General features: G+C 32.8%; 1 protein-coding gene across 1 annotated transcript in view; it reads left to right on the top strand.

Moving 5' to 3' along the window:
• Positions 1-11,595, top strand: part of LOC126837101 (muscle calcium channel subunit alpha-1) — a 39,000-nt gene extending 27,405 nt beyond the window's left edge. The window contains 17 exon segments of the mRNA XM_050570900.1: positions 478-624; positions 705-906; positions 1,314-1,583; positions 1,650-1,733; positions 2,131-2,343; positions 2,422-2,527; positions 2,705-3,093; positions 3,451-3,655; positions 3,715-3,848; positions 3,906-4,007; positions 4,136-4,243; positions 6,033-6,071; positions 6,259-6,362; positions 9,327-9,401; positions 9,403-9,497; positions 10,142-10,275; positions 10,694-11,595. Of these exon segments, the coding sequence (XP_050426857.1) occupies positions 478-624; positions 705-906; positions 1,314-1,583; positions 1,650-1,733; positions 2,131-2,343; positions 2,422-2,527; positions 2,705-3,093; positions 3,451-3,655; positions 3,715-3,848; positions 3,906-4,007; positions 4,136-4,243; positions 6,033-6,071; positions 6,259-6,362; positions 9,327-9,401; positions 9,403-9,497; positions 10,142-10,275; positions 10,694-10,879 (2,593 nt within the window). The 3' untranslated portion in view covers positions 10,880-11,595.
• The last annotated feature ends 1,491 nt before the right edge of the window (positions 11,596-13,086 follow it).

Here is a 13,086-nt window from a genome sequence, read left to right as displayed (position 1 = left end):
ACATTATACAACATTTTTAAGACTCTTAACCACGACATTTTTTCTTCAGTTCTATAATAAAATCGACACATATTTAGTCAGCATCAAATAATCAAGTATTATCTTAACTTTTTCTTATACTTCTTTCAAATAAATAATAACTTGATCGTAGATAGTTAATTCTCTTCGATTATCTATTATCTTACCAACACGTTTATTTCAACTTTTTCGCTTGTCTCTAAATCATTGTTGCTATTATAATTGTAGAACAATGTCTATCATACTTTTTGTAACCTTTAAAAACAATTTTTTCGGTCAAGAGCACTTTGTTCTTTCTTATTTTATTATTGTGTTAATTTTTCTTTTTTCGTTATAAGTAACATTATATCTATAACGATTTCTCAATTATTTTGGCATTCCGCTCCGAGCACTTAACCGTCATTCATGCTATCGACCAATTATTGTCGTTATAATAAATGTTAAATTTTGCACGTGTAGAGGAGTATACTTAACGTTCGAACACGGTGATGTGGAACATCCTAAAGCAGAAACTCGAAAATGGGAGCAATATTCTTTTCACTTCGACGACGTAGCCAAAGCCATGCTTACCCTGTTTACTGTCTCTACATTCGAAGGATGGCCCGGGTATGACTTAAAACCACAAAACTAATGTACTAATAAACTTCGAAACGGCTAAATTTGTTATTTTTCGTTTGCCTTTCTAGACTTTTACAAAAGTCCATTGACTCCAACCAAGAAGACATGGGTCCCATACACAACTACAGGCCAATCGTGGCTGCCTACTACATAATATACATCATCATTATCGCGTTCTTCATGGTGAACATATTCGTCGGTTTCGTCATAGTCACGTTCCAAAACGAAGGCGAACAAGAATACAAAAACTGCGAGCTCGACAAAAACCAGGTAAATAAAATTGACGTTGGAATTTCATACTTTTATGAAATTCCAACGTCAATTTTAATGAACAACTCTTGTAGCACTGGCAGTTCTACGGGATTTTCCCTTATGAGTACATCGTATAAGTAACTTCGTCACATAAACTTGAATTCCCGCTTATGTTTGCGAATCCCTGTCTCTACAAAAAAGGGAGTTGCATTACATTTCCGCATGTTATGCGAGAATAAGAAAACGGAAATACATGTGCCCGTTTAAGGAGTTTTGGATCTCTATGTGGTATTCACGAGAAATTGATCATTTTTGTATAGGAATCTTTAGAAATGACATACGGGCAATGGGAATTTTGTAGAATATCGTTGATATTTGTGTATTCCTTGGTGAGTCTTACTTACTGTCATATAATTTTTTTTCAGCGAAACTGTATAGCTTTTGCGCTCAAAGCTAAACCTGTGCGACGTTACATACCCAAACACCGATGTCAGTACAAAGTGTGGTGGTTTGTCACGTCACAACCATTCGAGTACACAATATTTATGCTAATCATGGTCAATACCATAACACTAGCCATGAAGTTCTACAAGCAACCGCAGTACTACGACAGTATACTGGACATGTTGAACTTATTTTTTACCGCAGTTTTCGCTTTGGAGTTCGTCTTTAAACTGGCGGCTTTCCGATTTAAAGTAGTTATAATAATTCTCATGACTTCTGAAAAATATTTAGTCAACAATATTTACCGTTTGTTTCAGAACTACTTTGGAGACGCTTGGAACGTGTTTGACTTTGTTATCGTTTTGGGGAGTTTCATCGACATAGTAGTCGAAAATTTATCCGTGAGTATTCACCATTGCTCGTTAATTTACAACACATGTGAACTAGGTTGATCGGTTTAAAAAATCTATATGTGTATTAGCTTTACCTTTAAATATTGCAACGTACAATCAGGCCCATAATTACTAAAGATTGGGTCCTAAAGCAATTTAGGGCTCCCTCTTTTCTGTCATGATAAAAGTCAGATAAAAAAAAACACTGTCAAGAGACAAATAAAACTTAAAATCCGAGTACTAATTTTATTAAATCAAACCTAACAAATAGTTTTATCATATTGTACCGGTCCAGGCAAATATGTCTATTTAACATTCTTGCCAGTTCACCTTTGTTTCAAAATAATTGCAATCCTTCGTTGTGTAGACGTGAATTCAAAGTATGTTTTCTCGAAATGTTCATTAGCCCAACATCACTAACATTCCGAAGAAGAAAGAACGAAAACTGTCGATAAATTTCTTCCGGTTGTTTCGCGTTATGCGTTTGGTGAAATTGCTCAGTCGCGGCGACGGAATCCGGACCTTGCTATGGACGTTCATCAAATCCTTTCAAGCTCTGCCGTACGTCGCCCTTCTGATAGTTATGTTGTTCTTCATATACGCCGTTATCGGCATGCAGGTGAGTTGAAGCCAATGCTTTTGTTTTATCTTATCTACTAAGGAACACATTCAATAAAAATGCGATTTCGTTTGCAAGGTATTCGGCAAAATATCAAAGAGTACTGTAGGTTCGGCCATTCACCGGAACAATCACTTTCAAACGTTTCCCCAAGCCGTGCTTATACTGTTTCGTTCAGCTACCGGTATGATGTTATTTATATAATTTACAAACTAACCACTTATTACACAATGAATACAATGTATGAATGTAACATGGTAGCTCGGCAAAGAGTCATTTCTGATCATTGTGATTGACTTGAATGTCACGTGCCTTGTTATTTTATATACTATTCCAACTTTATCGATTGTGACGTATACAGGGGAAGCGTGGCAGGACATCATGATGTCTTGTTCGTTCCGACCAGACGAGGTGGTTTGTGACGAAAATTCGGACGTGTTCAAAGACAAGCAATTGGCTACCAGTTGCGGTTCTGATTTTGCTTTTCCGTACTTCATATCTTTCTACGTGCTGTGCTCGTTCCTCATCATCAACCTGTTCGTGGCCGTCATCATGGATAATTTCGATTACCTGACTCGGGATTGGTCCATTCTGGGACCGCATCACTTGGACGAATTTATCAGACTATGGAGCGAATACGATCCAGACGCCAAAGGCAGGATCAAACACCTGGACGTGGTGACGCTCCTGAGGAAGATATCTCCTCCATTGGGTTTTGGAAAACTGTGTCCACATCGGGTCGCGTGTAAGGTAAGCATACATCCGTTGATAATTACCTTACTGTGTATTGAGCCTCTCCATAAACGCAAATCCATATTCGACTTTTGTGATCTTACTAAACGTTGAATACTTTAAAACACACCGAATTACTGATCTCCAAACGATTCCGCCTTGGTCGTACCCCGTCGAACTCGTGTAGTCTTTATCAATGTTTCTATACACAGACATTCTCAGATGGTAGCTGGTAAGTTGTGACCTTTTGGATTACCATTTCAAACATTCGCTGCCTTTACCTAGAATCTGGATGCATTATTTCTTATGACGGGAGTCTGGATGAAATCAGTCATTATCGGATACTTACTACATAATTTTTGTTTTGGTTTTCAGCGATTAGTTTCCATGAACATGCCGTTAAACAGTGACGGCACGGTGTTATTCAACGCCACGTTGTTTGCAGTCGTCCGGACGTCGTTGCACATCAAATCGGAAGGCAACATCGACGACGCCAACGCGGAGCTCAGAGCTGTCATCAAGAAGATCTGGAAGCGGACTAGCCCGAAACTTCTGGATCAGGTGGTGCCACCGCCTGGGGGTGAGTGCTAATCGTTATAGTCTATTGCATAAACCTCACGGGAGTCTTGCACGTTACAGTTGACGACGAGGTGACCGTGGGCAAGTTCTACGCCACGTTTTTGATCCAAGACTACTTCCGACGGTTCAAAAAGCGCAAAGAACAAGAGCTGAAAGAGGGCGATAAAGAGGCGCGCAATACCGTTACACTTCAGGTAATCCAATCGCGGTAATCGATAAGTAACATAACCTGATCCGGCAATTCTGTACAGGCCGGACTGAGAACTTTACACGACGCCGGGCCAGAGATCAAGAGAGCGATTTCTGGAAATCTTGACGAGCTTATCGACGACAATCCCGAACCGTCACACAGGGTACGTATCGTTTTTGTTTTGTGTTATTATAATATTGTATTCATTCGAACTTAAAACATTTATAAATGACGCCGGTCTGTTGACGAGGACAACGATTAATAATGATTAATATCGTTTAAAATTTGAAGAGAGATCACTCGTTGTTCGGCAGCGTGTGGTCGTCGATGAGACGTACGACGGGCAGTCTAAGACGGTCGTTTAGAGTAAGCAATGCCCATTCGAAAAAAAACAAGCACGTAAGCTATAGCACGCTATCATATACTGATACATACGTACTCAGCCTACTAACGTGTTGATAACACTCTAACGCCATTTATTTGCTAATACTAGCGTGAACCGATTAGTTTTTTTTTGCAATATACTTATGTATTTTTAGAAATCATTTAACTGTCAGCCATATCGGATCTTTACGACTTGTAGTCCGCCAGCTACACATAGCCATTGCAGTTATTTTTGTTCATATTACCATAGTACATATAGCTATGGGACTACAATATAACAAATTAATCAGCTTTTTAGCTCAAATCAACGTTAAAATAGATTTTTCGCATATTTTATTGATTAGTAACTAAAAGGCGTGTTATTATAAAAATAATCCTAGCTCCTAATGCTTTATACTAAACATTTAATGGTTAAACAATGATTGCATACTTGTAAATAATAATCGCTTGACGTAGTACATGATATTAGAAACAATCCTTACCAAATAATTGACAGCCTAATATTATTTTTGAAAATTCAATATTTTCTAGAATTTCTACAATTGTTTATCTAAATATAAGAAAAAACAATGTTTTCATAGTAATTCTGATACTGGATATTGGTTTGCCTTAATTTTTTTTTAGACACGTTAGAAGTAAAATATCAAACTAGAAATTTCCATTTTAGAAAATGTCTATTATTCAAATATCACTATGCGAGTCTATCACTGCAGTAAATAGTGTCATCTATTTATTATTTCGCGATTTTCTCTATGTCACTTAGCAATATGGTTAATATATGATATTATTTTAAATTTATGTACATTGCTTACACAAAATATATTATAGAAGTAGCGTTGATGTACTTAGTATTGCTCTAGCCAAGAGGTATTTTTGACTATGAGTTTGTAATCTTTAAACGAGGTCTGCCTTGTGGTTTATGGGAATATTTTAAGTGTTCGTTATCGTAAGGAAAAAAATCGACGAAACGGGGTTTAGAAAAAATAAATCAAAACGCTTTTAACTCTTCGTCGTTTCATATAACAACAATAACAGTAATATACACCTTTCATAATACAACACAGACAATTAAACAAAAAATATAAAATACAGTATAATTACACCGTATGCAAGTTAAGATAAAAAACCGTTTCTCCGCCCAATTATCAATCTGTTGTCCGTTTATCCGCCCACCATATACATAAATGTAGGCTATATGTTTATCTCTATCTCTCTTGGCCCTTATATGAACAATACAACTATAATATTAGACCTTTTTTCTTTCCCGGTGCGACCCATCCTAACGGTGTGATTTTTTAAGGCGCCGCAAAGATATAATTATTTATTTAAATAACAGGGCACACATACCACTAGATCCGTACTTGAAACATTAAAAAAAAGGTATAGAGATTCCTTTAAATTTGGTACTAAAAATTAACTAAAAATGTTTAAAACATGCACTTAAACAAAATGTTAAAATGAGTAAAAAATTTACATTAAAACAACAAAAATAACTTTATCTTTTTTACTTATTACTGAGTTATTGCTGTGGAATTAGGGCCTAACACAATAATCAAAATCCTATAAAATGTAATAAAATAAAATTTATATTTAGTAGTTTAGGTTTTTCGTAGCATAAAAGCAACTATAGAAACTTATCGACTAACGGAGTTTTGGTTTCAAGTAGAGCTATAATAATAATTTAGTGCTGCTTGCCAATAGAGTATAACCAAATTTTTATCAATTAACAATATAATTTATAGATTTTATTACTAACGATAACGTTTCAAAAATTGCAATTACTTATAAATTGTTGCTTTTTCAGAAGAACTACTTACAAGTGTCCGGACGAAACGTTGTCAAGGTATTAAAATTATTAGTAAAATATAATCGAAAGTATACATGTAATCTTCATTTTACTAACATGCAATAATTATTATTATGCCAACACAATCCATCAATTACATTAACACAGAATCTTGTATGTTATTTTATTATATGAACACAATATTAATAACGGTGTCGTCCTGTGTGGATTATTTTTCATCTAGTTGTCTCCCACGAGCTCGGTAGAAATAGATTACTTGCCCAACAGCTATGGCAAAGAACAAAGGCAAGACACGAAAATTCAAAACGGAGCCGTTTCGCTTCATAGGTAAACCATATGCATTACCACAATAATACTAATAATAATAATACCATAACACTTATACTGTAATAATGATAATATTAATTATTATTAAAACAGCGGGGCTCGCACTGAAGCTGTAGAAACTTTACCATAATGCTGACTTACGACAATTATAATATTATTTATTACCTAGGTACTATTATTTGAGACTGTCCAAAACTATATTAGGCTTACCAAGCTGTGTTTACTACGATTCCCATGCTGTCGTAGACAAATCTACATGAATGCTTTAGGTACATGTAGATTTGTAAGAACCGCGAGAGAGACTTGTGATTTTATATTAATTTTCTTTTAACAATAAGTTGCTATCGATGTTTGGATAATTCGGTTTGGACAGTCTTTTATTTAATACATTTCTTGATCCCTACAATAACAGCTAATTTTTTTAGTATACTATAAACATTCATAATATACTTTAAGGCCGTTTGTTCACTAAAATTATTAGTACTTTTACTCATAGATCAGATTTCTATAAGACCTGAGTAATATTTAAATAAGTATTTTTTTAAATACAAGTTCAAATAAATATTAAAAAAAAATTTTAATTTGAAATTTGAGTAAAAATTCAATTTTTTATTTTTAAATTAATATTTTCATTTATTTACATTTTTATTCGAACCGTTTTAAATAAAAAATCGTTTTTATTACATGTTTGTATAAGTATTGATTAACTAACTGCAATGATTTTTATTTACACAAGGGAGGAAGCCAGGGAGGGTTGTTTTTGTTGCATATCACCCCCTATAAGAAAATGGTAAATGTGATACTGAATTATTTAAAACATCAGGAAAAAAATATTTCAAGTACAAAATTATTTTATGCGCTAAATAAAATACGGTATTTAAAATAATTCCTTATATGCAAAAATTGTTTTCGATATTTTCAGATAGCATTTTACACTTTTTAAATATCAAAATTTCAAATTATGAATACAAAATAAATGTATAGGTACTTAATAATCAATCGTAAAACGGTAATGTCAAAAAAGCTACGCGCATATCTCAATTGTGTCTTTATTCTCTTAACGAAAGGCACTTTTGTCTTTTAGCCAAAACAAATATTGAATATGATGTACAAATGACGCAAGATTATATATGTATGTATATTTCAGACGTTTACCCGTTCAAATGCGTAATAATAATGGTAAGGATATTTTTAGGAAGCCCACGTACTTGCACTGAAACACTAATGGATATTGCTAAGTTTATAATACTTAACAAATTTAATCCCACACAGCAATACTAAATATTTCAATAATATTTCCTAAGTAGTAACATATGATACTAAATATAAAAATACATTTGAATATACTCAATGGTAGTACTTATATCAAATTTATTGAAACGACATTAAAATCATTAACATTTCAGGCATTTTCTAAAAAAAAAACTGGTTTCCAATAAGTATTTTTTTCGCTTATATTTTAATCTATAATAAAATTTTCCCAATTAAAACAAACAATTATTTTTACAGGAAAGCAATTTATTTATGATATTTTAAACTAACATTTAATTTAGTTATTACATAATATTTAATAATTATTTTAAAAATATCAAATAATTTTTTATTATTTGATATAACATTTCCTCTAAACCTGAATTATATTTTTAAAATTGCTGTGAGGGCATTGTGTTTTTTTGTCCAATACATTTCTTGTTTAATCCCAAAACCTATTCTCGGTTTTTTTTCGAGCTAGCTAACAGCTCTTTTTTTTTTAATCGCTTAAAATCTTATAATATATTTCATTTCAATTCCTATTTATTGGCAACCGGTCGATGATGACACTTTCACGGTTATATTAATTTGTCTACGCTAAACTATCTTCACTATAGCCTAATATTTTTTATTGTTGTGTTATTTTACATTATGCTACTCCGGTCTATTCTAATCTTATCTATTTTAGCATAAAATAAAGGTTTTTGATTTTCTATCCCTCCGACAAACGTTCAAATACTAGTGACGATTGTACGCGACCAAATGTCACTTAACCTGTCAAAATGTATTGATTAATGTATTAGCTTTGCATAATATTATTTAAAAAAAAAAACTAGAAGTGGGCATAGGTACAATATTCCAAAACATTCGCGACAAGTACTTTATATGAATTTTCTATTTGATTTTTACAGCATAGTAAATATTTATTTGGGAATTTGCAATACGGATGTATGCCCACTTCTGGTCTCGACACAATTCTAGTGGTCGTTTAAGCCGCACCTTAACATAGTTTTATATACTTACGCCTATAAATATGATATTATTGTTATTATTATTAATATTTTACTAATTCAGAGGCGAACCGGACACCACGATGGGTCAACGGATCGCTTCAAGTCGCTGAATGACCCGAAACTCATTTTCAGCCGGTCACAACTACCGTTTTAAAATATTTTATGTAGTAAAAAAACCATTTAGTTAAATACATTGAACGAGAAAAGTTATAGACGGTTAGTACAAACACAAAAGTTTTTTCTATAAAATGTTGTATTTGCTAGACTCAGCCTGGTACAAAAAAATATTTAATTAACTAATCAAGTACACATTTTAATATTAACCCACAATAATGATACAGTTTACGCTGTCGATAAAAAAAAACATACCTTTTTAGCTATTATTTTAAAACGGTAGTTTTGGACGGCTAAATATGACGATTTTAGACCACTGTGCAGATACCTACCTATAAAGTATCTGATATGCAACTTACAATATTGTTACTTATTAGACTCCATCCCGTTACCTTGGTACCGGTTAACATATCCCAACTGGTAATCACCCGTCCCCCCAACCCCCGGTTCACCTCTGAGTTCATATGAAATCATAACATAGGACTTATATGATATGCACGTGACGCTAATTTTCTGATTTTTTTTGTTGTGCTTTTTGTTTTTGGGGTTTTTTTTTTGTTTTCTTTTGCCGCATCTATCATTATAGTGGACGTCCTCATAATGAATGGCTGTTAAACGGAAGCTCTGATATTGACGACGACCCGCCTTACACCGGCGAGTTAACCGCCAAAGGGCAATGCCGCTAAAATGCTAATCCAACACCGCAATAACCGTCGGTCCGTTCACATTTTCCATCGCGCTTCGTTTCATTTCAAAGGTACAACACAATGAAATTTTTTGGCTGGGCTGGGCTGCAGTTAATATTGAATTTCCATATTGATTGGCGACGTTTTTTTGTCCCTTATTTTCTTCAGTTCCTATTTGCCTATTGTTTAAACAAACTTTTCCAATTAAATCACTCCCTTTCTTTGGCTAGAACCCGTCACTGTCGACCAGTCAAAAATTTAGTACTGTGATCATAACAGTTTAACGCGTTGACGCCCAGCCCAGCCCAGCTTTTATTGTATACATTCGAGCTTATATAGTGTGTGCTATGCAGCTTAACGTATACTATAGCTAATAGTTTTATATTTTACATTAACAACAATAACATGATTTTTAATTAACACAGATGGACATCTCTTTGATGTAAACACTGCAAACCCAAAAGGTTCGATTGGCAAATCGACACAGACTATAATTACATTATTATTATGGGTACAATTGAGGTGGGGGATCTTCAGGAGTTTGTTCACTTGAAAACAAGATTTTCCAGTTTTGTTACTGACAAATTTTTATAGCCAAATGTAAATTTTTTTTTAGGGGGCATTTTTGAAGCCCTTTTGAGTTTGCTAGTGTCCCGTTAAATTCCGTACATGTCAGGAAACCTCGGAATATCTTTTTTCTTTTTTCATTGTATAGGTAGTAGAGACGAAATGAACGGGGCTTCGATCCCTCTGACTAGGTTATCTCATTCGCTGCCAGGGAGTCCCGTAGACAACGACAGACTGAATGGAACTGAAGTGATCGGATCTGCGGAAAGCCTCGTCGGAAGGGTAAGCGTACTAAATCAGTCGAAATTAGAAACCGGTTCTCAAAAAAGTAGTGAAATACACTGAAATTAATTTGACAAAATTAAATTATAACCCAAAGTTTCGAACAGAATTAAATAAAAATTATATCTGACAATTTTGTGTTAAATTCCAGAAATTTGTGTTAAGACAAGCATCAAATTTATGGAAAATATTCATCAAGTTTCGAGACATTAAAAAACGCTATTTTTTAAGGAGATATTACAGTTTTTTTTAAATTAACTATGTATGAAAATAATTTTTTTTTTTTTATAACAATTAGGATAGCCTTCTCGTTCCAAATTCCTAGATTTTACGTTTGGACTTTTTGGGGTACATTCTTTACCATTACTGTACATTAAAAAAACACTATGGACTGTTATGTTTTATTTTGTTTTTGTAGATATTAGTGGAACATGGTCTTGGGAAATATTGCGACGTCGAGTTTGTGCAGAACACTTCCAAAGAACTTCGTGAAGCGTTGAACATGACCAAAGAGGAAATGGATTCTGCCGCTCATCAGTTGCTCGTCCGCGAACAACAAGGCCGTCCCATATCATTCCACGGGGAAGACGGTGATTATGTCTAAACAAAATAATATTTCCTTCCAAATAAATACTACATTTAAACTAAATACAAATTTAATTAATAATAAGAATTTTAGAAGATGATTTATGTATAAATATATTATAATATAGTTAATTAGTATGATAAATTTATTAATTGTTAAACCTGTTGTGTCCAATTCAAGTGCCTCGTCGGAAAAACAAATGTAATTATGTTAGGAAAATAACATTAAATATTTTACAAGTATACAAAATGTATGTAAAGAGTCTTAAGTATTTCATGAGACAGTTTTCATACAGTAAAGCGACATGACATTTGTATCATGAAATTCAGAAGACCTTAATATAACATGGGTAAAATATGTCGCGTGTGATTAGTCATAAAGATTTTGTTAAAATATTTATTTTGAGTTTTATTCGAATTTTAGACATACCTATTGTTTTTTAATATATTTTACACGACCGCTTATTTTTGTATATATGTATTCGGTTGAGTTTGTAATTATTGCTTTTTATTTCACTTATCTATAGCCAGTGTATTCAATATTATGTTTTTGATTTGGTGCTGATAGTAGATAACTATACATAATGTTAATGAATAAAAAAAATTGTTGTTTTAATGTAAGCCGTCAATGGTTGTAAATATTATGTTTTAAGTATTTCAATCCTAGCAGTAGTGGGCTAATAACTAAAGAACAATGTAAGCAAACACCTACTTAAAGAACATGTATTTAACTATCAAATGCAAATTATTGAAGTCATTTAATTAAAATTATTATAATATTGTCCACTCCCGTTAACTGCAAACCCTGGTGGTCTGTAGTTTGTCGACCAAATCACCTCGAATAGGCAACCAAACAGTTCGACGGGTATTGCATGTAGGCCTACAAAACTCCTGAGATGATGATGAACGACTGCTATAGTGGTGAATACAGGTAGCAGTCGACGAACCTTCATCAGTCAACTCAGAAAATTCATAGGCTGTAAACGCTGATTATAAACATCATTTTCGTTGAAGTTATAACTTCAAAAAGGCTGATAACACTCGAAAAAAATAGCGCGAAAAGCTATATTTCCTCAGACAGATCACAGTACTCAAAACCAGTAGAATTATTTTCCAGATAAAAACTATAACATTATTATTTTTAGCTTTTTGGGAAATTTATCATCGTTTTAGAAAATTAATGGTGAGTATTAAGTGGATTAAATTTGAAGGAAGTTTTTTTTTGTTGCCCTCAGATGTAAATAATAATTGAGTACTGTAAGTATTTTTTCTTACAGTTTGAGCAAAATAAAAAAAATAGGACAGTATTCGTTTACAATATTTTGTATTTTTTCTTTTTATCTAAACATATAATTTAATAGGATAGCTCAGGAGTTGATGTATTTTTTTAAGTTTTAGCAGGAATTGGTTTATTAAAACGAATAAAAATTGTTTTAAAAAACCAAAAATTATAATGCCAAATTTCTGTTTTCAATAAGTTAATGTTAATTTAGCTTGATATCATTACGTTGCACTCAAAAATGTAAACATATTTGATGTATTTGTTCTGTAAGTGTTATACCGAAATATCCTCTGTAAATTTAAATAGGTGCATGTACATTTCTTTTTAGCACATGAAATTAAAATGTATCGAGTAATTATTTGTATGAATTCATCAAGTTGTATTTTCGTCATGTGACATTTTTTTACATACATATTATATCATAATTACTAATGGTTAGGACATTTTGGCAAGTATTATTGAACATTGCTGCAAGCATATTAGGTCATTTGTATGTAATGTAATTTTTTGTTACCTATTAAGGTCATTTCCTAATGCTCCCTATTTATTCATTACAAATATATCGTTATCAGGTACGAAAATTCACAATAATAAAATTGTCTACTTGGTATTCGTGTTGTAGCTAATGAGTTCATTTAAAAATCGTATCTATGACTTATCTCGTTTTTACCGAACGACACAAAGTTGTATGTGTGAATTTTATAGTCGATATTAATGTAATCTACATCGTTAATTAGAAGGTTAGAGAAAGCCATTATTACTTAATATGTATCATTTTGTACTACTCATCGATGTTCAATCCAACATAGACACGTCTAATTAATGTTATATTGCCATAGAAAAAAAAAATACTAAATTATTTAATATGCCATTATAAATGTAAAGCTACAAGACGACACGAGGATTAATAGGGTAGACCTGTTTTTTTTTACGTTTCGCCTATT

This window comes from Adelges cooleyi, unplaced genomic scaffold, assembly GCF_023614345.1.
Source record: "Adelges cooleyi isolate 19-005CV unplaced genomic scaffold, UGA_ACOO_1.1 ACOO_flye_CR_arks_rails_tigmint_CR_PRNA_247, whole genome shotgun sequence".
Taxonomy (NCBI): domain Eukaryota; kingdom Metazoa; phylum Arthropoda; class Insecta; order Hemiptera; family Adelgidae; genus Adelges; species Adelges cooleyi.
This window is presented reverse-complemented; position numbering and strand designations above follow the sequence as displayed.